General features: G+C 43.6%; 1 protein-coding gene across 9 annotated transcripts in view; it reads right to left on the bottom strand.

The window, feature by feature from the left end:
- The window catches only part of SCML4 (Scm polycomb group protein like 4), a 122697-nt gene that overhangs the window by 21014 nt on the left and 75015 nt on the right, over positions 1-26668 (bottom strand). For 7 of the 9 annotated variants that reach the window (XM_050786745.1, XM_050786742.1, XM_050786744.1 and 4 more), the window contains 3 exons: positions 23869-24069; positions 22131-22325; positions 79-369 (listed from right to left, as the gene is read on the bottom strand). In XM_050786745.1, coding sequence (XP_050642702.1) covers positions 79-369; positions 22131-22325; positions 23869-24069 — 687 coding nt within the window. Of the gene's footprint in view, positions 1-78; positions 370-11314; positions 18763-22130; positions 22326-23868; positions 24070-26668 lie in introns of those variants that run through there. The other 2 variants (XM_050786743.1, XM_050786746.1) reach the window with 2 other exon arrangements.

The raw sequence follows: 26668 nt of genomic DNA on the forward strand, positions 1-26668 counted from the left end.
GTTCCCCAGGTGCTGTGCTCCCCGCGTGAGGGCAAGGGATGTTGTGTCAGCGGGAATCTGATGCATGCATTACATTACCACATCTGTTTCCTTCAAGAGAGGTTGCATTTCTCTTGGGACTGGAGGCTGCGGGCCTCAGCCCAGGTGCCGAGGGGCCACCAGAAGACATGGGGCTGGTGCGGGGACCACCAGCTGTGGCAGCAGGACCTCCCCCAAGGTGGCTGTCTCCAGAGTTCTGCCTCTTGCAGTACAGCGAGGAGGAGGGGGGCAAGGAGCCCCTGTGGTTAAAGGTGGAGGCGGAGGGGTCCATACCGTAGCGGTTCATGCCCACAGGGTTCACCAGGTACTCTTCAGTGGTGACTGTCTTGGCTAAGCAAGAAGACAGTACAGAGAAGCAGATATCAGAGAGCAGTTCAGGAAGCTACCAGACCATCCGTCTTGGCAAACCCTGCCCTGCCAACACAGTCCCCAGTATGTGTGAGGATGGAGAGAGGAGAAATTAATCCCACAACATAATTCCAAATAGCATACCTGTCAGCAGGCTGAGAGCTGCCTCGCCCACAGGAGCATATTGTATTAGGAATTAGGAGGTGTGCTCCTCCATGCTTAGAGGAAAATTGATATTTTGGCCATCGATGACTTAAGAATAAGCCCAAATCGGGCCAGGTATGGTGGCTCCCACCTGTAATCCCTAAACTTTGGGAGGCCGAGGCAGGTGGATCACCTGAGGTTAGGAGTTCAAGACCAGTCTGGCCAACATGATGAAACTCTGTCTCTATTAAAAATACAAAAAATTAGCCAGATGTGGTGGCAGGCACCTGTAATCCCAGTTACTCGGGAGGCTGAGGCAGGAGAATCGCTTGAACCTGGGAGGCGGAGCTTGCAGAGCAAAACTCTACCTCAAGAAAAGAAAAAAGAAAAGAATAAGCCCAGATCAAAGACCTTCTTCCACAGTGGCTCTGCCCTCACAGTCTCTGCTGGCTTCTCAGAATCTCCCTGTACTCCCTGCTCTTGCTCGCCCACCAGCACAGCCCCCCTCACCTGGCGCAGGACTCCTGGGAGAGATCAAGCAAGAGTCACAATGTTCCAGAGTCGGGAGAGATGACTGTGTGGCCTGGGTGGTGGCTCAGGTGCCACGGTGCTTTCTCCCCACACCTTTAGTCCTGATACACGAGGGCGGCTGTCCTCCTCCACGGCTAACAAGCAGCGACGCAAGTGTCGATCTGGACAGCCCCTCAATCCTCCCCAAGCCCTTCACAGGAGTGCTAAAGAGCCAAGCTAGAGTGCAGCAGGGGAGAGGACTTAGAAAGTCTGCCAACCTCATCATCAGTGCCTCTTAGGTAAACCAGGACTTACCATATTTTTTTTTTTTTTTTTGAGATGGAGTTTCAATCAATCAGTCTGTCACCCAGGCTGGAGTGCAGTGGTGCGATCTCAGCTCACTGTAACCACCACCTCTCGGGTTTAAGTGATTTTCCTGCTTCAGACTCCCAAGAGTAGCTGGAACCACCATGCCCGGCTAATTTTTATATTTTTAGTAGAGACGGGGTTTCACCATTTTGGCCAGGCTGGTCTCAAACTCCTGACCTCAAGTGATCCATCTGCCTCGGCCTCCCAAAGTGCTGGGATTACAGTCCTATACTTTTAAATCTCATCACTGAGCCTGTTGAACTCCCTGTGAGCTATACCTGTGGTCGAATGGTGGGTTTTTTGTTTGTTTTATTATTTTTACACGGAGTTTTTTTTGGGGGGGTGGGGGAAGTCCAGAGAAATTATGGTGATAGAAAGAAGGAAACTATTCTAGTCCCTCCCACCAAGACAAGATCATGTCTACCTATCCCCAGCAGTAATTATCTGTATATTAGACACCATCAAAACAGATCTTGGTATGCCCAAAGAAAATGCAATCAGCAAAAAAACAAAACAAAACAACAGCAACAAAAACCAATGGATGCTCCATGATTGGCAATGAAAAACAAACTTGAGGCCACAAGATCAGATGCCTTCTCCATGCATGGATTCTTCCATAATGTAGGTATTGAAGATTAAGACTTGATTTTATAGGGGAGCTAGCAGATCTTCTCCTAGTTGGGGATGGATGTGGAGCTTGACTGGAAATAAAAGTCTTTGCAGATGGGATACAGCTAAAGTAGTGGTTAGAGGTAAATTTAGAGCTGTAAATACTTCTGTTAAAGGAAGAAAGATCTCAAATAAATAGCCTAATCTATCATAAGACACTGGAAAAAAAAACTTAAAGCAAAGAAGGAAATAAAGATTTGAGCAAAAATTAATTCAATAGAGAATTTTTAAAAACAATAGAAGAAATCCATAAAACCAAAAACTCGTTCTTTGGAAAAAGAATCCACAAAATTGCAAGCCTTTAGCTAGATTGACAAAAAATAAAAATAAAAAATAAAGAAGGAAAGAGAGAGGATTCAAATTACTAGAATCATAAATGAAAACCTGAAATTACTACCAACCTTACAGAAATTGAAAAAGATTAAGAAATACAGATGGATGCTCTTTGCTTACAATAGGGTTATATCCCAACAAATTTATCATAAGTTAAAAATATCATAAGTTGAAAATGCATTTAGCATACCTAATCTACCACACATTATAGCTTAGCCTAGCTGACCTCAAACATGCTCAGAACACTTACATTAGCCCACAGTTGGACAAAATCATCTAACACAAAGCCAATTTTACGATAAAGTATTGAATATCTCATGTAATTTACTGAATACTTACTGAAAGTGAAAAACAGAATTGTTGTATAGATACTTGAAGTATGGTTTTCACTGAATGTGTATCACTTTCACACCATCGTAAAGTGAAAAAATCATTAAGTCAAATCATCTTAAGTAGGGAACCATCTGTTCTATAAACAATTTTATGCCAGTAAATTAGATAACTTAGATAAAATGAACAAACCACTAAAACTGACTCAAGAAGAAAAAGACAATCTGAGTAGACCTGTAAGAAGTAAAAGGATTGAATTAGTAATCAGAAAACTACCCACAAAGAAAGCCCAAGCCTGGATAACTTCATGGTTGAATTCTACCAAACATTTAAAGAAAAAATAATACTAATTCTTTACAAATTCTTCCAGAAAATAGAAGGGGGTGAAATACTTCACGACTTCTATGGCAAATACTTCTACGAAGACAGGATTACCCTTATACTAAAACCAGACAGACACATCATAAGAAAACTACAGACCAATATCTGTTATTCATATGAATGCAGAAATCCTCAACAAAAAACTGGCAAAACTGAACCCGGCAATGTATGAAAAGATATATACACCATGACCAACTAGGATTTATCCCAGGAATGCAAGCCTGATTTAACATTCAAAAATCAATTAATGTAATACACCATATGGATAGAATAATAAAACGGAGATCACACAATCATCTTAACAGATGCAGAAAACATTTGACAAAATCCAATACGCTTTTATGATAAAATCACTCAACAAACTAGGGATAGAAGGGAATTTCCTCAATCCAACAAAGGGTATCTGCAAAAAACTTATAGGTAACATCGTGGCTAATGGTCAAAGACTGGATGCTGTCCCCCAAGATCAGGAATAAAAAGAGACAGTCCATTCCAGCTACTTTTATTAACATTGTACTAGAGGTTACAGCCAGCGCAGTTAGGTTAAGGAAAAGAAAAGCCATCTAGATTAGGAAGGAAAAAGTAAAACTATCTCCGATGTGTATGAAATCTTAAGGAATCCACTTAAAACACTGTTGGAACTAATAAATAGTTCAGCAAGGTTGAAGGATACAAGATCAATGTGCAAAAATCAATTGTATTTCTACACATTTGCAATTAACAATTAGAAAATAAAATTGAGAATAATTCCATTTATAATAGTATGAAAAAGAATAAAATAAAATACTAAGGAATAACTTTAATAAAAGTTCAAACAAACTCTGAAAACTACAAAACATTGTTGAAAGAAATTAAAGAAGATATAACTAAATGGAAAAAAAAAATCTCATGTTCATAGATCAGAAGGCTTATTTTCAGGGTGGCAATTCCCCTCAAATTGATCTACAGATTCAGCACAATCCCTGTCAGAATCTTCACTGATTTCTCTGTAGAAAATAACAAGCTAATTCCAGAACTCATATGGAATTGCAAGGGACACAGAATAGCCAAAGCCATCATGAAAAACAAAAACAAAGTAGAAGGCTCACACTTCCTGATTCCAAATTTAGTACAAAGCAACAATAATCAAGACAATGTGGGAGTTCATCATGTTAAATGAAATAAGCCAGGCACAGAAAGACAAATATCACATGTTCTCACCGATATGTGGGAGCTAAAAAAGTGGATCTCATGAAGATAGGGAGTAGATTGGTGGTTACCAGAGGCCAGGAAGGTCAGAGGTCAGTGGGGATGAAGAGAAGTTGATTAAAGGTACAAATATATGGTTTTATAGAAGAAATAAGACCTAGAGTTTGAGAAATCACTTGAATGACTATAGTTTACAACAATCTATTAAACATTTCAAAATAGCTAGAAGAGAATAATTCAAATGGTTATACCATAAAGACAAATATTTAAGGCGATGGATGTCCCAGTACACTAATTTGATCTTTACAAATTATATGAATGTATCAAATGATCACATGTACCCTAAAATTACATACATCTATTATGCATTGATTTAAAAAATTGTTTTTAAAAAATAAAACCAATGCCATTGGAGAGGGAAAAAAGACAGTGTGGTTCTGGCATTTGGATAGGTATACAGATGAATGAAATAGAATTCAGAGTCCAGAAACAAATCCATGTGTATATGTTCAGCTGATTTCCACAAGGGTGCCAAGACCATTCAATGGAAGAAAGAAGTCTTTTCAGCAAATGGTGCTAGGACAACTGGATATCCACATGTAAAAGACTAAAGCAAAACCCTTACTCACACCATATATAAAAATTAACTCAAAATGAATAAAAAACATAAATTTAAGAGCAAAAACTATAAAACTCTTAGAAAGAAACATAGGAGGTAAATCTTTGTGACCTTGGATTTGGCAAAATATTCTTAGATTTGACACCAAAAGCAAAAGCAATAAAATAATAAAATAAAATAAATTAGACTTCATCAAAATTAAAAACTTTTGCACTTTTGCACTGGGCACAGTGGATCATGCCTGTAATCCCAGCACTTTGGGAGGCAGAGGTGGGTGGATCACATGAAGAGTTCGACACCAGCTTGGCCAACATAGTGAAACCCCCTCTCTACTAAAAATACAAAAATTAGCTGGGCGTGGTGATGCGAGCCTGTAATCCCAGCTACTTGGGAGGCTGAGGCATGAGAATTGCTTGAACCTGGGGGGCAGAGGTTACAGTGAGCCAAGATCACACCACTGCACTCCAGCCTGGGCAATGGAGCAAGACCCGGTCTCAAAACAAACAAACAAACAAACAAAAACACCATCAAGAAAGTGAAAAGACAACTCACAAATTGGGGGAAAATACCTGAAAATTATATACTTGATCAGGGACTTGTATATCTTGTAAAAGGGACTAGACTTACACAACCAACCTGTATAAGGGACTAGACTGTATTAAGAATTATTCTAGCTTGGATGGGTGCGGTGGCTCATGCCTCTAATACCAGCACTTTGGGAGGCTGACGCAGGTGGATCATGAGGTCAGGAGATCGAGACCATCCTGGCTAACACGGTGAAACCCTGTCTCTACTAAAAATACAAAAAATTAGCTGGGCGTGGTGGTGGGCACCTGTAGTCCCAGCTACTCAGGAGGCTGAGGCAGGAGAATGGCATGAACCCGGGAGGCGGAGCTTGCAGTGAGCCGAGATGGCGCCACTGCACTCCAGCCTGGGCGACAGAGCAAGACTTCGTCTCAAAAAAATTAAAAAAAGAAGAATTATTCTAGTTCAATAAAAAGTTAAAAGACAACCTGATTTTAAAATGAAGGACTTGAATAAACATTTCTTTAAAAAGATATACAAATGGCCAGTAGGCACATGAGTTGAATCAAATCGAAACCACAATGAGTCACCACTTCACACCCACTAGGAAGGTGATAATCAAAGAGTCAGATAAGAAGTGTTGGTGATACCCTAGAGAAATTAGAACCCCCACACTCTGCTGGTGGGAATAGAAAATGGTGCAACCACTTTGGGAAACAGCCTGGTACTTCCTCAAATGCTTAAAGTAGAATTATCGTAAGAACCAGCAATTATACTCCTAGGTATGTACTAAAAAGAAATGAAAACAAATGTCTACATAAAAATCTGTACATGAGTGTTTACAGCAGCACTATTCATAATAGCTAAAAAGTGGAAGAAACTCAAGTGGCTTTCAACGAATGAATTTTTAAAATGTGTTATATCCATATAACAAAATATTATTTGTGCATGAAAAGGAATGAAGTACTGATTGATACCTGTTACAGTGTGAATGGTCCTTGAAATACTATGAGAAGTAAAAGAATCCAGCCACAAAAGACCACATCAAATGATTCTGTTTATATAAAATGTCCAGGAAAGGCAAATCTGTACAGACAGAAAGTAGATTCATGGTTGCTTAGGGATTGGGGTTGGGGTATGGAGGTGGGTGATAGCTAAAGGGTATGTGGGAGGTTTCTTTGAGGTGATAAAAGTATTCTACAATTGACTGTGCTGATAGCTGCACATAGCTATATACTAAAAGTCACCAAATGGGACCTTAAATGGTGGATTGTATGATATACGAATTATATCTCAATAAAGATTTTTCTAAAAAAAGACATTTGCAGAAGTTCAGTGCTTTTCAGATGAGGCTATGAACATATTCTCAAGAATGATATGCAGTCAGGTGTAACAAACACCACATTGGCCACCAGGACACACATAACCTAAGCAGCTGAAGGGTATGCATGCCCTGTGCCGAATGCTGTGCCGCTAATGAAGTGCTACGAGATGTCTTCAGGATGCTGGAATGCTACATCTTTGCCTTGATGGCCTCACTGCATCTCCTCCCTCTGGGTCAGAAGCCATCAGAAGGCAGATTCTAAAAAGGAGCTGGCTATGGAGCTATATACTAGGCTGCTTTCTGAATGGAGTGAGGGAAAGGAAAACTCACGTGTTCTGAGCATCGACTTTCTACTATCTACAGTCTAAAGCCAGTAAGCAGTGAGGCCACCATTACATTCCTTTCGTTGGAAAGTTCTCATAGTCTGGGATACCAATCCTTTTTGTGTCCCACATGTCAGGTGCTTTGGTATATGTGAGGAAGCTACATGCAGTATCTGGCATGATGCCTGGAATAGAGGAAGTGCTTGATAAATATTTATTGAGTAAACATTTGAGCCAATGTTAGCTGTAAGGCTGCCGTTACACAGAAGACTCATTAAAATTGGTATTATAAAGAGCTTACATATGAATTCTTTATGTAGATTTGTGATAAACAATGAAAAAAGATTTAACAAAAACAGTATCCTGTTTATGAAACACTTTAAGTCTAAATTAAATATGTCTACATAGTTCTGATAGTCTAAGGTAGGGAATGCAGATAATTCACTGATTGGCACTATAGTTGGAAAATACAAATGCAGATGGCAGATCCCTTATTGGCAAAGTGTGGGAATGGGGAACAAGGGAACATGCACCGAATGGGTTTTAAAACTGCTGATGGTGGCCAGGCGCGGTGGCTCACACCTGTAATACCAGCACTTTGGGAGGCCAAGGTGGGCAGATCACCGGAGGTCGGGAGTTCGAGACCAGCCTGGCCAACAAGGTGAAAACCATCTCTACTAAAAATACAAAATTAGCTGAGTGTTGTGGTGGGCACCTGTAATCCCAGCTACTTGGGAGGCTGAGGCAGGAGAATCCCTTGAACCCAGGAGATGGAGGTTGCAGTGAGCCAAGATCGTGCCACTGTACTTCAGCCTGGGCAACAAGAGCAAAACTCCATCTCAAAAATAAATAAATACATAAAAATAAATAAATAAACTACTGATGCCCATGGATGAGACCAAAGGTAATAAAAGCTAACCTCTGGGCTATGATCCAAATGAATTAATCAGAAGGGAAAACAGGCTTTGGAGGGCATCAAGCAATACCTTCTACCCAGGCAAAGGATGTGCTGGTGGTTCCAAAGTCTGCCCAGGTGGACAACTGTCAAGACAAATCACCAAGCCCCAGAAATGGCTCTGCAAAGTGGCTGCGAGTGAACAGCACGTTCAGATGCACACACTGCAGTGGCTTCCAGAATTGATTAAATAGATCTGTTCAAACCCGATTGAAACTGCATTTTCCTCACTTTTCTATAGAGGGGTTTTCTGACACATCATGGCTAAGCGTAAAAGTGATGGATGCATTGATGGCCCTCATCATTCGGTGGCAGGAAGGAAAAGGACGTTCACAAGCACCCAGCCCAGCATTTCCCTAAATGTTAAATGCGTCCCACTGGCGGGACAGGGAACCACATGGATGTATTCACTTCGCAGGACTGCAGAAACTAACAAACCGGATGGTTTAAAACAACAGAAATGTATTCTGCCATAGTTTTGGAGTCTACCAGTCTGAAATCAAGGTGTCCACAGGACCCGGCTCCCTCTCAGGACTCTAGGGGAGAATCCCTCCTGGCCTCTCTCTAGCCTCCGCTGGTGGCCAACAATCTTTGGAGTTCCTTGGCTGGAGACACAGTGCTCCGGTCTCCACTGCGATGGAACACTGTGTCTGTGGCCACAGACTCCACTGTGGTGTTCTCCCTGTGTGTCACAATCTGTGTCCAGATTTCCTTCTTCTAAAGACACCAGTCATGGGATTAGAGCCCTAATTCAGTATGACTTCCCTTTAACTTGAGTACATCTGCAAAGATCCTATTTCCAAATAAGATCCCATTTCCAAAAAAGATTCCAGATACCCTAGAATTTGAACATATACAATTCAGCCTACAACAACCAGTAAATGTTTTTTTATTGTCATGTATTTCAGCGTACATCCACGACATACAATTAGCACATCAAACAATGATTTCACTGACACAGGATGATTGCTTAAGCTGACTAATGGCTAAGGTTAAAAGAGTTAATGTAAAGGAATATCTTGAGTAGACAGTTCTATAAGTGTTACTCAGACACAGTAGAAATTGTGAAGGTGGTAAATTAATATTTGGAATGCATTGAGCTAGCCCCAACCTATCTCTTCAGGCAGGGTGTTGTCTAGAAAAGAAACGACAGTAGATAACTGAGTCTCTTATTTGAAAGCTTCCCCAAAGAGATTTCACAATCTCTTTCAGAGTGAGGCCATTGTGCTATGAATCTCGTTGCCTAAAAGTTCCTCCTTACATCTAGCCTCAATCCCTCTTGCTTCAGTTAAAACACATGACTGCTGGACATACACTCTTTATACTATCCAACATGTTAGGTCATCCAACATGCAGGCAGATGAATTCTAGGTATGCAGAACTTCTAGGAGCTTAAGAATTCAACTGAACTGTGACATATGTTTGTTACCTAAATCCAATATTTAAAGTTGGTAAAAAGAAAGGACCAAGTCTGTACCTGGAGAGGGAACCCCCACTTTTCAAGCGCTTTTGTGGCTGACTGGTGAGCAAACACCAGATGGGGCCAGCCGACCTGTTGGAGGATCTAACTCCCGCACACAGACTCCTGGCAGACCGCAGTCACAGGTGAAGGCACTCATGGTCTTTTCCTCCTGTGTCTGTACAAAATCCTTTTCCACCTGAAAGAAGCTGTCTTGTCACCCTGGCACCACTCATCAACAAGAGGCTCCAACCCAGCCTATGTGAGGCCATTTAATTGCAGTGGAGAATGCCAGCTAAACAAAGCAAGGTAAATGAGTGACTTTTTACACACTTCTGTAACCCTCTGTGTCCAGCCAAGAGACTAATGTTGCCATTTATGAATGATTAAATCTTTTCCTCCAGAAAAAAAGAATAATCTGCCTTTTGCACAGTCACAAGAGCATGCTTAAATAGAAAGGAAAACGCACATGTGGCCCGATCAAAGAAATCTGCCACATTTTCAAGGTTTAGTGTCCTGGGAGCTTTCAGGACAGACTGATGGTCCTTTTTCACCATCTCTAAACCTGCTTGTGGACTATGGTTCCCTCCAGCCACTGTGCATAAAGCCTGCCTATTAGGGAGGCCAAAGAACACTCTAGAGGCGTGTAAAGCCAGTCAAGCCTCAAGGGATACCTGTTTGCATAAGAATCTGAACTGTGCCTAAGCCTTCCGGTTTAGGGAACAAAGCTTCAGGGTTCTGAGTCCAGGGTGTGTGGATTCCTCCCTGGCTCCCTGCCCACTGCTGAAGCCTGGGGTAGAGATGGGGTTGGGGAATGCCCCTGCATTCATGGCTTCCAGGACACTCCGGTGCAGCCCAATTCTGCTGCAGTCCTGGAGGGTCAGGTGTGAGCCCCTGGAATACAGAGAACCTCCAAAGAGAGAAGCAGAAAGAGAAAGAGGTGCAGGAGAACGCCATGAGCCAGAGAGAGAAAGAGAAAGTCCCAAAGCAGAGTGGCAGGGAGGGGGAAACAGACCTTGTGTATAAAACTACAGATGCTCCTGACCAAGCGTCAGCTCTCTCCTCACTTAGGACATAAGACCTAACTACTTACAGCCCAGCGGGCTCAGACTATTGATTTTATTTTTTAAAATTAAACTGGCATTTCACTTGGATTCACTAACCAAATGAAGTCCTGAAACACAACAATTCCACTATGTAAAATTATTCTCACATAATACCTGTTCAGGCAATAAGAACCAAAACATCTGCTCTTAGACACTATTCTTTGTCATCGCTAAACAGTTCTGTCTGTCCCTCTCTCTCTCTCTCACCCCCCACTTCCCACATCAGTCTTCCCAGTTGAGGGAGCAGCTGCAGAGTGAGTGCTTTCCACAATCAGCACGGCCACCTTCCTCCAGACTGGGAGCCCTGGCCTTGCTCAGGATCGATCGCCTGACCCCTTTGCAGGTCTGCCCGGCCCCGCCGGCCACACACACCCTGCCCAGGCTATGGTCAGTGTCCTGTGGGCTCCGCGTGTGAACGGTTTGGCTCGGCTTGCTGACAGAGACGGCAGCATCAGAGATCCCTAGCCCTGAAACCCAGACCGGAAAAGGCAGGAGTGCAGCTGGCAGATTGGTAGAGCTGTGGAGCAGCTACCCCTCTTTGCTTAACCAGATGCCATCACCTACAGAGTTCAGGAGAAGGAGACCTGCAAGGAGAGGGGCAGGAGGGAGAAGGCGCAGGAAGCAGTAGCAGGTGCTTGTGCCAGCTGCACCTCTTTTACTCAGAGCCCAGACACAGGTGCTTCCGTGCCTACCTTGGTGGTTGTGTCTCCGCCACCCGGCAGCCTCTCCCGCTCTCCTCTGGGGGACCCCCGGTTTCCAGCACGTGCTTGGTGCTGTGGGATGCAGAGGGGCCTTCTGCTGTGAATCTCTAAGGGACTTCCTGGTGACCGAAACCGAAGGTTTCCTCCCCTGCGTGCAGCCTTTCACTGAGGCTCCTGTGGAGGTTTGCAGATTTTCTTTTCTCAAACTCAGTCCCGCCCCTTGTTCTTGCAGATAAGGGAGTTTTCCCTTAGGGACCTCTGTGGCCTCCTGGCCCAGCCTTTCTGGTTCAAAGGGCACAGGGCCGTACTACCTATGAGGCTGAGCATTCATTCGCTTCAATTAAATTTTCCATTAACTTGGTCTCTGGCCAGTATGGATTTTCTCTCTAAGGTTGTCTCTGCAGTTCAGATCACTCAGCCCTGAAAATCAACCTTATGACTCCCCTCTGGTCCATTTAAGTACATTTCTATTTTTTCCCCCCTAATGAGATGCGCAGCAACCAACCATAATTTTAATGCCTGACACCTGAACTTCTTTAATCCTCTCAGATGTTTCCGGTTTGCTTAAGACTTTGTTCTAAGCCTAGGCACTGATTTCCTCCTTTGGAAATTTTGACCAAAGGCGTTTTTGACCAAAGTCATCTGTTTGGGATAACGAGTGCCCTTTCTGTGCTCTCAGGAGGAGAGCAGGTTCCATACCACCCTCCGTATGATCTTGCAGCTTCGCCAAACCTCCACGCCAAGCTTATGAGAATTCCCGAGACCTGGGGGAGGTGAAGTGGGTGGGACTTCCTGTGGTCACGCTGTTTCCTCCACAGCCCCCACACTTTTTTTGGTCTTTTGTAGAACCCTGGGGAAATTAAAAGTGGTCCTTAATCAGGAAAATGCTGAAGTTCCTGGAATAGAGGACACCTTGTAAGTTTCCTTTCTAAATGGACAGCTCAACTTTGAGAGAGGTTCATAGCACTCCTAGCACTGCTCACTCTAGTGGAGCAAGTTGCTGTGCTGTGAGATGCTCTGCAAAGGGACCCATCTGGCAACAAACCAACAGCTCAAGGGAAACTGAGTCCTGCTGACAACCGTGTGAAAAAGCTGGAAAAGTGGATCCTACCCTAGTTGAGGTTTGAGATGCAGCCTTGTGAGAGATTCAGAACCAGAGGGTCTGTGGTCCAGGCTGCACCTGGCGCCCTGACCCACAGAAGCTGTGAGACTATAAATGTTATTTTAAGCCCCTAAGTGTTGGGGGTAATTTATTACACAGCAAAAGATAACTGATGTGGACAGAAAAAGGGAAGCTATTTCATTCCTCTTGATTCTGCATGTCCAGATTGGAAGTTGTCATTATTAACTCAGCAGTAGCTAGGATGTATCTGGTACAGAATATCTGCCCACTTCTCTACCAGGGAGTTTATGTTTGTTTGTTGCAGTTTTTTTAGCAAAGGATTTGTTGCTTATGAATGAAACCCACAAAGCACCCACTATTAGGAGAGAGTTCATGAAGTTCATCTTAGAAGCCTACTGGTTTCCCAAGCTGCTTCAGCTCCTCTTAGCATGGTTTGCCATTCTAACCCTAGTTCTCATGCATGGACAACAGATAATGGTGGGGTAGTCTGCAGGTAGTAGTACCTTAGGGTCCGCCACGGGGGCTCAGGGTTGCGGTCCAGGGGAACAACCAAAAGGGGTCTCTAACACAACCAGTGTAGGTCCTGGAGGCCTCGAATGGCTGCATCTCACATACCCTGTCCCTTTGTTTCCACCAGTCCTTGTGCTTCCGCTGTTCTGAGGTGTAAATCAGAGAACTTGGTTTCCAACCCCTTGGATCTACTTAGATGCCTGGCCCATCCCCCGGACCTACTCTTCTGTCAGAGGCAGGAGCCTCTTTGGACAGGTTCACCAGAAACACAGAACGTCTTCTGCAGTGGACACAGACACAACTGTTTGACAGAGAGGCCGGGAGACCCCCCACCATCTGGCCAGTTGTAATGGCTCACGGAGAATCGAGGAGTGGGGGTGCCACATGAAGGACTGTTCACCTCTTGGAACACAGGAGATTTCCAGTAGATTTTGTCATTTGAAGAGAGGGCATAGGGTAGAGGTAGAGGTGTCTTTCAGAGGATTCCTGGGGTCAGCCTTCTAGGAAGAAGGAGTCCATTTGACCTCTTTTTTTCACGCTCTTTTTCTCCTCCACACCCCCAAACAGTAGAAAGTCTATAAAGGGTTTACTGCCAGCATCATTCTGCTCCTCAAGTCTCAGGTGCTGGCATCTTTAATCCACAAAATAATTTGTGATTTACGTAAGAAGAGTGTTCACTTCTTTTTGTTTGTTTGTTTGAATACAGTTACTTTCTACCAAAATGTTATCAAACGGGTCAACACGACTCAATATTATAATAGTTCATATTGAGGATAACTTGGGCAATTAAAACAACTTAATTGGAACATTCATTAATTGGTTAATAGTTATTGCGTAAATAACTTCCTCAGTATCTACAGGACATGAAAGAGAACCTGAGCCTTACAATGCAAAGGGATCCAATCAATTGCTAGACATAGTAGAGAATCCATTTTAAATTCTATGAAATGCAGGCTTTTCTCTGGAGGCCCTTTCTTTAAAAAAGAGATTATATTGTTCCCTTTTAGTTCAATATTTTAAAATAGGTACAGATATCATAATTTAATGAAAGATATCACTGAAAATATAATAAAGTTTTTCCTAAATGAACTTACATAGGCACACAGGGAGAATTAGGATGAGGAATCCTGCCCTGGAGAACACTCCTTATTCCATGGTGTTAGGGTTCTAGCTTGGCCTCTGTGGCCCTAAGTGTCAGGAAAAATATGAAGGCTTTTGTATTTTCTACAAAACTTGTGGACGCTTTTTAGTTTTTTGTTGTTGTTGTTGTTTTTGAGAAGGAATCATGCTCTGTCACCTAGGCTAGAGTACAGTGGCACGATCTTGGCTCACTGCAACCTCCACCTCCTGGGTTCAAGTGGTTCTCCTGCCTCAGACTCCTGAGTAGCTGGGATTACAGGCATCCGCCACCACACCTGGCTAAGTTTTGTGTTTTTAGTAGAGACAGGGTTTCACCATGTTGGCCAGGCTGGTCTTGAACTCCTGGCCTCAAGCAATCCGCCCACCTCGGCCTCCCAAAGTGCTGGGATTACAGGCATGAGCCACTGCACTTGGCCTCAACACTCTTTTTCAACCTTTTCATCAAAACGTTCTGCAAGTATTCTTAAGACCAGAGCTTGTCAATAGTTTATTCTCCTTCCAAATGACCCCCTTTCTAATGCTCAGCTTGAGAATGAGAGAACTCATTTGTTCATGTGGCCCTTGGTTGTGACAGAGCAAACACAGCTCCACAATGCTCCAGTCATGTGGCCTGCACTGGGACACAAGCAGGTGCAAAGGCATCTGCAGGAACTCACCTCCCTTCATTCCTTTCTTTTCTTTCTGTTTTTGTGGGAGGGGGGATTCCAGCTCTGTTTTTTTTTTTTCTTCATTTTTTTTATTGTGGTAAAATACATATCACATAAAATCTTGGCTGGACACAGTGGCTCACTCCTGTAATCCCAGCACTTTGAGAGGCTGAGGCAGGTGAATTGCTTGAGCTGAGGAGTTCGAGACCAGCCTGGCCAACATGGCAAAACCCCGTCTCTACTAAAAATACAAAAATTAGCCAGGCGTGGTGGTGGGCACCTGTAATCCCAGCTACTTGGGAGGCTAAGGCAGGAGAATCACGTGAACCCTAGAGGTGGAGGTTGCAGTGAGCTGAGATCATGCCACTGTACACTAGCCTAGGTGACAGAATGAAACCTTGTCTCAAAAAAAAAAAAAAAAAAGAAAATTACCATCTTTACCATTTCTAAGCATATAGCTCAGTGATATTAAATACATTCAAAATGTTGCATAACCATCACCAGCATCTATCTCCATAACTCGTCTTGTAAAACTGAAACTCTTTACCCACGAATCAAGAACTCCCCCTTTCTTTTCTTTTTCTACCATCATTCCACATACTAATTCAAACAACAGATCAAACTCCGACACTGTCTGGTGGAGTAGGCTACTCGTGTGGGTTTTGTAAAACTGAGGAAATTCTCCAGGCAGCTGGAATGATGGGCTCTGCCTGCCCCGTGGTTGTCATCCAGCCCCGATGTAGCCAGAGCACAAGGACATGAGGAAAACATCCCGAGTGGGAAAGGCAGGAAACCCAGGAGGAGAAGAGAATTGATCTTCCTAGAGTGTAGTTTCCTCCTTGATTTTGCTAAATGAGGGCTGGGGTTTGTTCTGTTCTTTCACATCTTTGCTAGAAGAAACACAGGTGTACCACAAGCCCCTTGTGGACATCTATTGTGTGCAGTCCGCCCTCTGAGCTGAGAAACAGGGACGCACACCCCACCCAGCCAGTGCTGGATAACAGGTCTTATGGACAGCAGGACTGGAGAGGAAAAGCAAAGGGCCGGGGATGAGAAGACCTGCTCTCAGTTTCCTCTCTGCTGCTATCTTGCTGTGTGTGTGGCTCTGAACAAGTGACCTGGGCCCTGTGTACCTCACTGCATTACAAACAGGGGAGCTCGGTACTATCTGCCAACTGACGAAATGGATGGGTCCATGTAATGAAACTCGTGCCTCTTGATGAACCCTGTTCCCTTTTAAAAATAAATGATCTTTCATAAAGATAGACATTCTCTATATTCTCTGTAATGTTATTCTATTAGATAAATGTGTGGTTGGGCAAGGAAGCAGGTTTGATTTCTCAATGCTGAGTGTATAGGTTCAGCCGTAACGGAACACTGTGAGTGACTATTACTGGGAGGGTGTTCTGGTGCCTGCTCAAAGACCACCAGCCAAGGAAGGAAACAGTAAACCTCAAGAATAAATGTCCGTTCTCATCTTCCACCCCCTGCCATCTGTATATGAAAGAAGCTACTCAACAAAAGTAAACAATCTGTCCCCATTATGCTAAACCTTCAAAAGGCAGGAAACCAGCTACTAAATTAGATCTTGCAGAAGAGTTCAACTCTCACATTTGTGGTTTCCAAAGATCTCCTACTCTTGGTAAGCAGACAATTTGTTCTATCGTGTTGCATAGAATTCAAGTCAGTAGGTATTTACTGCATATTTGCTGTGTTTCAGGCTCTGCTGGGGACCCCCAGGCCTATCTAGCAGGAAAATGAGATCTGGACGCAGAGTCCTGCAATATAAAGCAGAATCAAATGCCATTGTGGACGTGGAAATAAGGATCTGGGGAGAACAGAGGGACATCTTCTTGGGGTTGGGGAAGGTTGAAAGGGCACCAGAGACCATGCTTCAGTGCTTGCTGGCCATGGGGAGAAATTTGTTTGTTAATTTGTCATCATTCTTTCCTATCTTTCACCCTCTTCCCCAGATATGCAAGCCTTGTCTTTCTCCTCTGGATTTATACAAGTGCCACCTCAATCCAACCACTCTGCTCTTCATGCCCTTCTCTTCCTTTCCAGCCCACGAAACACCTCCACTGGACACTGGATCATCTTCAGGGGCAACACTTGTAGGAGAGAAGAACCATCTTAGCACAGACAGACTTACTGTACTGAAAACTTGGAATAAGTTTCTCTGTGTGAGCAGGGCTCTGCCAGCTCACCCACACTCTATCACTCTGAGTGTGGTCCCCGCCCTATCAGCTGCACCAGTATCAGCAGCACCAGTACCACTTGGGCACCTGTCAAAAGGCAGACTGTCTTGTGGAATGATAGACAATGCAGTCTTGTAATGGTGAGCAGGTGGGAGGGAAGAGGAGAGTTATGTAATGGGTACAATGTACATTATTTGGGTGACGGGTGCCCTAAAAGCCCTACCTTCAGCACTGTGCAATCTATGCATGTAACAAAATTACATTTGTACCCCACAAACTTGTACAAATACAAAATTGAATTTAGCTTAATTAATTTTTTTTCAAAAAAGAAATGCAGGCTTTCAGGGCCCACCCCAACTTTACTGAATCAAAATCTGAATTTTAGCAACATGCTCAGGTGGTCTCTGCACATTAAAGTTTGAGAAGCACTGGCTAAAGCATATTTATACTCGGGTCTTTTTAAATTTTAACACTCAAAGGCAAGATAACATTTTCCCCATGGTCATCTCATGACTTCTGACAGAGAGATCAATGTTATCAAATCCATCTTTCTGCCTCCATTCTCCTAAAGCGCCCAGGGAGCTGTGTTACTTCCTCAAGCACAAACCACATTCAGATGTCAGCTAATAGAATTGGAAGGAAATAACTCAGTTCCTGGTCTCAAGCCAAGAACTCTAACCTCCAGCCTGAATTCAGGCAGCGGGGAAGCCTGAAGGCTGATTTTCCCTAAGCACAGGAAAAAGATCATTTGAAAAGGGAGTTTATAACTTCGGGAGGCCGAGGAGGTCGAGACCAGCCTGGGCAACATGTTGAAATCCCGTCTCTACTAAAAATACAAAAATTAGCCAGGTGTGGTGGCGCACACCTGTAATCCCAGCTACTTCGGAGGCTGAGGCTGGAGAATTGCTCAAACCCGGGAAGTGGAGATTGCAGTGAACCGAGTTCACACCACTGCACTCCAGCCTGGGCAACAGAGCCAGACACCATCCCCCCCCCCCAAAAAAAAAAGAAGTGAGAGTTTATATTTCAAAGGTCTGAGGAAGAGGTGTGGAAGAAGCCCTCCCTCTTCTTCAGGGGAAGAGGTCTTGCTTCTAATACAGCCACTTTGTCCTGGTGTCCATACCTTCACCTCTGGGAGGCCCTTGCTAATGCTTTGAGGGTAACCTGCCCTCCTGCTGTACAGGGCTGTTCTCTGCCACCTCCAGCCTGGAACTGTCAGCCTGTAAGGGACCAGGGAGGACATCTTGCTCCTACTCCTCTGGGTGGCCAACATTCCCACTAATGACCCTAACAAGTCACACATATTTGTCACCAACAATGGGGAGATCATTATCACCTACCTCCCAAGCAGCCCCTTCAAGTTCTGAGTGTCTTTGACATTTCAAATCTCTTTACAATGTCAACTTCACCTGACTCCCGAGGGAACTATCTTCCGAGAGTTCCATCTGCTTATTTAACTGCCAAGTTCTCTACCTGGGAGAGTGTTCCTTAAATCTATGCTTCTCTAATGTGTCTTCAAAACACCTGGGGATCTGTTGTTTGAAAGTCTTGGAGGGCCACTGAGTTTTTTGCCTTTGGTGGGTGACAGCAATGCCCCTGACCAGAGTTTGAGGGACAAGACCTTATTTAGTCTCAGTTCTGTTCTTCAGGACCACAGAGAGCAAAGCCACCTGACCTGCTGTCATACATGGAACATAAAATCATATCTTTCCCAAATCTTCTCTTTTTTTCTTCCAAAAACATCCCAGTTCCTTCCATAATTCCTTAGCTGTCATGGCTTTGCATCTTGTTATCATCTGATTAACTGTCTTCTGGAAATTTTCCATCATTCACTAATGCTTTTAAGGTGCCATGTAGAGCCAAAAAACGAAAGACAGTGACGTAGCAGTAAAGAACCTATAAACAAATATATCCAATAAAAGCCAAATAAGTCAGAGAAGACTGAAATAAATATTCCTTCTATGCAAAGACATAGACATATCCTTTTTCACAGGACAGTCTGGAGGCGCGAGAGGGCTTCAGCTGAATCTAGAGATTTACCCCCAGAGGCCTTGGACTGTGGAAAGAATTGTAAATGACCAGCTAGAGAAGAGTTTTCATTGGGTCCTGGTGTCAGGTCGAGAGATGGGGTCACAAGAAACAACGGCCAACAGGAAACCATGATCTCCCCAAATGGGCAAGGCAAGGGACCAGAAACTGACCCTAATAAGATGGTAATATGTGAGCTCTCTGACCAAGAATTCAAAGTAGTAGTTTTAAGGAAACTCACTGATCTCCAAGATAACACAGAAAAGCAATTCAGAAATATATCAGAGAAATTTAACAAAGAGATTGAAATAATTACAAAAATCAAACAGAAATCTTCCAACTAAGAAATACATTTGCTGAACTAAATTAGAGACTCTCAATAGTGAAGTAGATCAAGCAAAGGAAATAATTAGTGACCTCGAAGATAGATTATTTGGAAATACGGTCAAAAGAGAAAAAAGGAAAAGGGATGAGAATCAATGAAGATCACTTACAGGATACACAAAATTACCTCAAAAGACAAAATCTAAGAATTATTAGTGTTCAAGAGGGAGTCGAGCAAGAACAAGGGGTAGGGAGCTCACTCAAATAAATAATAACAGAAAACTTTCCAAAACATGAGAAGGATCTAAATTATCCATATATAGGAAGGGCAGAGAACACCAAACAGATTCTAACAAATAAAACTACCCCAAGGCATATATTATAATCATCAAACTCTCAAAGGCCAAGGACAAAGAGAGAATCCTAAAAGCAGCAACAAAAAAGAAGCAAATGACATTTGAAGGAACCCCAATTCATCTGGCAACAGACTTCTCAATGGAAACCATATAGGCCAGGAGGGAACGGAACAGCGTTTTCAATGTACTAAAAGAAAAAAAAACTGTTATCCAACAGTATTGTATCAAGCAGTTATCCTTCAAATATGAAGGGTAAATAAAGTTTCTCCCAGACAAACAAAAGCAGAGAGAATTCACCACCATCATAGGCATCTTACAAGAAATGCTAAAGGGAGTTTTTCAATGTGAAAGAAAAAAACACTACAGGTACTAAGCCTGTTGGTACCATTATGTACACGGACAAACCCAGAACACTCTAATACTGTAATTGCTGTGTATAATCCACTTATAAAGCTAGTATGAAGCCCAAAAGACAAAGCTATTAAAAGCGATAATAGCTAGAACAATCTCTTAGGAGATAGGTAATATCAAAACATATAAATAGAGGCAATTAAAAGTCAAAATGTAGGGGGGGATGGAGTTAAACGGCAGGATTGTTTTTTCATTTCTTCCTCGTTTCTATTCTTGTCTGTGTGATCTAAAATAAGTTGTAATTTCTTTAAAATAACTTTTTATATCTGTAGCGTATTTTTTATAAGCTGCATGGCAACCACATGTAAAAACCTATAATAGATTCACTAAGAATAAAGTTCAATTATCACCCTGACCTGGACATATCAATTATTGACTAGAGAACATTTTGTAACCTGAAAGGAGCCAGAAAAGCCAATATTTGTCCTGAATTTCATCCGTAGTCGGGGAAGAACGAGTCCCACAGGATACGCTTAGAGGACAATGGGAGACATGGGTTATGTTGCTTTATGATGATGTCCCATAGGTCATTGTGTGTTCCATGTAACAATGAGGCAAGCATCTGAGAAGTGAAATCACACGATTCTGCTTTTCTCATTGCAACACTCACTAGAAGATAAATAGCTTAAGAATATGTTTGTGAGTCAACTAGGGTTTACAGGCAAGGCCAGATTCATAGACTGTCGGAACCAGAAGAACATTCTGTATCAGCAACTCTAACCTCTCATTTACCAATAGGAAACCTAGGCCCAGAGAGAGATGAGACTTCTCCAAGCTCACATATATAGTGACATCAAGAAAAACATAAAAGTAAATAGCATCTGCTCACACCAACCATATTTAATTAGGTGCCTTCCTTTGTAAAGGCCAAATTTCTTCCTGTTTCCCAGGACTCAGAGAGATAAAAGCAAAATTGTAGGAAAGATTTTGATAGTATCCAAGAAAAGCTATGCTGAGAATCTAAATTTATCCTTCCCTGCTGTCCCCTTGAGTTGGAGACATAGCTTCTCTTATGATAAGTATCCTTTTGTTGAATGTGCTAAACCTGTCTGTGAGCACATACCTGCAGATGTATCTGGTTTTTATTATTTGTAACAGTTACCCTATTTCTCAAAAACTTTCCTAAGCTCATGCATTTGACTCATCCAAGGCAGGGTCTCACACAGTGCTTGGAACAGAAGAGGGTTCACCAAATGTTTACAGACTAACATAATAACTGGATTCCAGTTGTACTGCCTGTGTGCTTTTCATATACCAACAACTCTGTGTTCGGAGAAAGAATAAAGGCAACATTTCTACCCATCCCTGAGATTCTTTGCAGACCTATAACTCAGGACTGCTCAGTGGAGAAGGAGCACTCCTTATTGGTATCTAGCCCCTTGGGTAGACAACACTGCATTATGTATGCCCATGTGGCCTTGCTGCCCTCCCCAAGGGCCACTTTTCCATCCTGAGCTACTCTGTGGCTAATGGTACAAACAGGTGCTCAACCCCTAGGCCACTTTCTATCTTGTGATGAGAAAGGAACACTAACCTTTGCCAGAAGACATATTTAATATATGGCCCAGTCAAATCCCTGCAATAATAGACACTTTGTTGCACCTTTAATTCATATGGCTAGGCATCTGAGACTCCCAGGCAGGACCAACATCATCAGTTCTACAGCCCTAGTTTCTTTGGAATGAGTTCCTTAGTTTTGTAGTCCTGCAACTACTCAAAAATGACAAATGCCCAGAGTTTCAATTAGAGGAGAGTGAAGAAACTTATTTGTTATATATGTTGTGATGTGGTCTCATTGTCTAAATTCTAATAACATAGACCTAAAAGTTATAATGTCAGCTCTTCATAGCTGGAGGGACCACTTCCCTCTGCAGCCTAGGGTGGGGACTGTCCAGGCACCCCTTTGTCCCAGCCAGCTTCAAATACTTCCCAGGCACCCAGACAGGCAGCCCATAGGGCTCCAGTGGCAGAATTCCCAGGAGCTACAATGGCTACCTCCGTAGTGGAAGAGCAGAGACACCTGGGACAGGGCGGTGTCCCTGCAGGTGGGGTAAGCAGGACGAGGCCTACCTGATTCCATCCTCCCTTCCTCTTTCTCCTGAACTTTCTCAGAGGCACTGCAGCCCCTGGGGAAGGGCTGGTGGCTGAAGAGGTCGTCGCACAGGAGGCTTCGGCACAGCTTGGCAAGGAAGCGGAGGACATAGCCGACGCTGTTCACCACAGGCAGGCTCCGCAGGTGCTGTTTGCCATCAAAGGAAGCTGAGACTGGAAAATCAGAGAGAAGGCAGCTTAGAGCCGGGCACTGGAGAAAACCTCAAGTCAATTGGCCCTGGTGAGGATTTTTCGTTTGTTCAGTTTTGTTTTGTTGCTAAGCAGGCTGTATTTGGATTTCACCCGTTTGTTCACAATGTCCTGTTTCTGGTCGTGATCCCACCCAGGAGATCACATGCATTTAGTTGTCACGTCTTCTTCGTCTCCTTGATCTGACTGTTTCTTAGTCTTGCCTTGTTTTTCATCACTCTAACAGCTTTGAAGAGTACTGCTCAGGGTAAAATGTCCCTCCGTTCAGATTTGTCTGTTTTTCTCATGATTAGACTAGGGTTATGGGTTCTTTGGGACCACAGAGGTGAAGTACCCTTTCTATCACATCACATCAGGGGATAAAACTGGAGGAGGGCTGTGACCATGGAAGAAGGGATTTCTCTGACTCTGAAGGATCTTGAATAACAAGACATGCCCTGAGATGGAGTTGAAACCATGATGTTTCCCCACTGCCCTGCACGGTGGTAAGTGCTATGAAAAAGGAATGGAGCAGAGTACAGAAGTACAAAGAGGCCAGGTGTGATGTCTCATGCCTGTAATGCCAGCATTTGGGAGGCAGGTGGATCGCATGAGCTCAGGAGTTCAAGACCAGCCTAGGTAACATAGTGAGGCCTTCATCTCTACAAAAAATTGTAAAAAATTAGCCAGACTTGGTGGCATGCTCCTGTAGTCCCAGTCACTTGCAGGACTGAGGTCAGGAGATTGCTTGAGCTCAGAAGATCGAGGCTGCAGTGAGCCGTGATAGTGCCACCGCACTCTAGCCTAGGCGACAGAGTGAGACCCTGTCTCAAAATAAATAAATAAATAAATAAATAAATAAGCAAACGGAGAGTGACAAGGGCTGATACATTAGACAAGGGGTCAGAAAAGGATTCTTTGATACAGTGGCATTTGAGTAGAACCTAAAGGACATCCGTGAGGTCATCTCGGCCAGAACAGAATGGGGAACAAGAGAGAAATAACCAAGAGATTAAAGAGGTAGCCAGGGCCAGGTCACACAGGCCCTGCGGGATTTTGTAAGGACTTGGGCTTTTACTTGGAGTGACATGGGAGACATTGGAGGCTTTAGGGCAGAGGAGGGGCATGATCTGACTTAGATTTTTAAAGAACCAGAGAGGTTTGCTGTGGGTGGTGAAAGGTGGTTGGACTCTGGATATATTTGGAAGTGGAGCAAAAAATATTTTGAAGTGGAGAAAAACAAAACAAAACCAAACAAAAAAACCCACAAAGGGTTGGAAGTGGGAAGTGGGAGAAGGAGAAGAGCCAAGATGAGGATCAGAAATCCAGTCTTCTTACCCAGGCGTGGACTCATCCTCTCCTTGAGCCCTGAGAGAGGCTTTCAGCTCACAGGCTCATAAAGGCCCCAGGAGCCCAGCAGAGGTAGGACAGACCCTGGCCACACCCGCTGTCCCCAGGCCTGAGTATGGCTGCTTCCTCTGCAGAAAGACATCCATGGCCTCCTCGTGCAACCTAACCCAGGCCTTACCTGACACCATCTCTCCACCGTAGCCCTGCTTGACCAGGGAGAAGACCAACTTCTGCTGGTGGGCGCAGTCGATGCAGGCTTGGACGGCCTGCTGCAGCACCGCCGATGGCCGCTCAGGCCCGAAATGCTCCGGGAGCTGCTGCACCTTCCTCCTCTCCAGGTAGGGCCCCGCATTGGCCTGTTTGTTGATGTAGAGGCAGACTGCGGAGACAGAGGCCACAAAGCCCTCGGCATCAGGCCCGCATCAGGCCAGCTGGAGGCCTCTGTGTACACGGGGGATGCCTCAGCCATGCCCCTTTGGCCCTGGCCTTGGGAAAGCTGGAAAGGGCAAAAGTGGGGTGGATTCTTCCCAACTTAAGAAGTAAAAGAGGCAAAAGAGTTAGACACCCCAAGTGGTAGGGCCTGAACTCGGGGACATTCTTGGTTGAAAACAGTTGGATAGGTGGGTCCACTCTGATCTACTGAAATCTGAATTAAAGACCATTATGGTGGCCCACACGGACCGTGTGTATACAGGTATTTCCATGCTGGGAAAGTACACATACAAAACCTCCTCTACCTCCTCCAAAGGAGCTGTCAAGCTATAGACAGTTTTCGCCATTTCTTTGTTAACCGTCTACGAACCAAAAAATCAAGATGACACTGATCACTCCAGAGACTATGTATTGAACAAAGCTCTACAGACAGTGCTAGTTACAATCTCAGAGAAAATAAACATTCAGCAACCCATTTAGGTGAACCCAGTCAATGGTCTCTACACTTTTAGGGTAATAAACCCCACTGATAAAAAATTGGGGGGCACATGTCCCAAACCATGTTTATTTATTTATAGGTTATATACATTCTTAACTGTATTAATGTATGGTGTGAATTTTTTACAGGAAAGTATCTAATTTATTTAATATAATATTATATAAATGTTGTTTATATAATATTACATACAAACACAAAAATGTTAGAATGTCTACAAAACTGGTTTTCATATATGATAGACTTCAGTAAATGAAGTGGAGTCTTTATGAATTTTGCAATTAAAGAGAAAAAGAAATACAAATCCTTTTTTAGCCCAAAGATTTTGTACAGAGAAGATTGCCCAAAGAGTTAGTTACCATCAGTAAAATTAGCTCGGTCTGTTGGGTGAGGGATTCAGACCTAGTTTATACAAGTTCAACTTCATTCTATTCTATGACAATGAATAAATTCCAACCCCCAACTACCTATACCACCTGTAATTTGGTAACAGTTGCCAAACTGGTCAGCCTGTCTTTGGACTGTTTGCTTAAAGATTTTTCATTGTCCCAGACATCAGGTCAGACTCCTTAATAGGTGAAGGGTGCCCTGGCCGACCTCTTGAGAAAAAACTACCCAAAACTTGGAAATAAGACCCAAAAGTTATTTCCTTCACTTTCAATGACATGTTACAGCATTGTCTAATAAGCATTGTATACATTGTAAAACGTATCCAAGAAATAGAAATTGTAAAAGGATGAGATAAGATGAATAGGAATAGTAGGTGTTACATTGTCTTCCATACATTAATGACTCCTCTTGTGTATCTGCCCTCTCAATCCCCATCATCCTCCCATAAGCATCTTACCTTAGAGGCCACTGGTGCAAAGGAGTGTTGAAGAGGGACTTTAAGAGGAGACCAATGGCATTTTGGAAAGACTAAGTAGTAACAGCAAAGGTGGAGAAATAGTTTTTTTTTTTTTTTTTTGAGCACCTACTATAGTCTCAAGACAAGCATGTGGGTTGGGTGGTATTATTACTGCTTTACTAATGAAGAAACTGAGGCTTAAAGAAGTTAGATGACTGCTCAAACACTGTAGCCAGTGATGCAACAGGAATTTGGATCAGGTCTTTTGGAAGACACTCTGGTAGAGTCCAGGTCTCATCCCAGGTGATAAGAAAAATCTAACTAATAAAAGACCTTCATGCAGGCACTATGCTACGCCCTACAAAGAAGGCTTGAACAAAATGAAGCAGTCCTTGCCTTCACAGAGCATATGTCCTGGTGGGGGAAGCTGGCCTATTCAGATCATCCCATGAGCTGATGTGAGACCATGTGAAACTGTGGCTGTGAGAAACATGGGGAGGGGCTAGGAGAGCCCATCTGGGGGACCCTGGCAGGAAAGTTATGAGGACTTTCTGGAACAAAGTATGCCTGATCTGAGATATAAGGGAGGAATAGGGTGGCCCGAAGGGATGATCACTCCAGATGGAGGGAGAGAATATGCTAAGACCCTGTGGCCAGTCCTGGGGACTGAGAGAAGAGCAGTGGGGTGAACCACAGGATGGAGCCTGTAGGGCCTTGTCGGCCAGATTGACAAGTCTGGGCTTCATCTAAAAGCAACGGGAGCGACTGAAGGGATTTAAATGGGATGGGAGAGGGGCTGGGGTTGTGACATAGGGGAATTCTCTTCGTGTGTGTGTGCGTGCGTGTGTGTGTGCGTGCATGCATGTGTGTGTGTGTGTGTGAGAGAGACACCATCAGATTGTCATTACTATTATGATGAAACTGTCAGTTGGTGGATGCCCCACCAGAGACAGAGATTGGAATACCTGCTACCCTGACTGGGTTGGAGGGTAGTGTGTCAGACTAAGGGAGAATGGGATCCTTAGGAAGTCTGGAAGAGCAAACACAGGGACCAGAGCCCTGTTTAAGGTGAGCAGGCTCAGATCAGTGCAATGGATCAGTGGAACCTGGCTCTGAAAATAAACATCTGGCCACTCTGTGTCCCCCTGCCATCCACCTCCCTCCAACCAAAGCAACCACTTACACCCAAGCTGCACTGAAAAC

This window comes from Macaca thibetana, chromosome 4 (genome assembly GCF_024542745.1).
Source record: "Macaca thibetana thibetana isolate TM-01 chromosome 4, ASM2454274v1, whole genome shotgun sequence".
Classification (NCBI taxonomy): Eukaryota; Metazoa; Chordata; class Mammalia; order Primates; family Cercopithecidae; genus Macaca; species Macaca thibetana.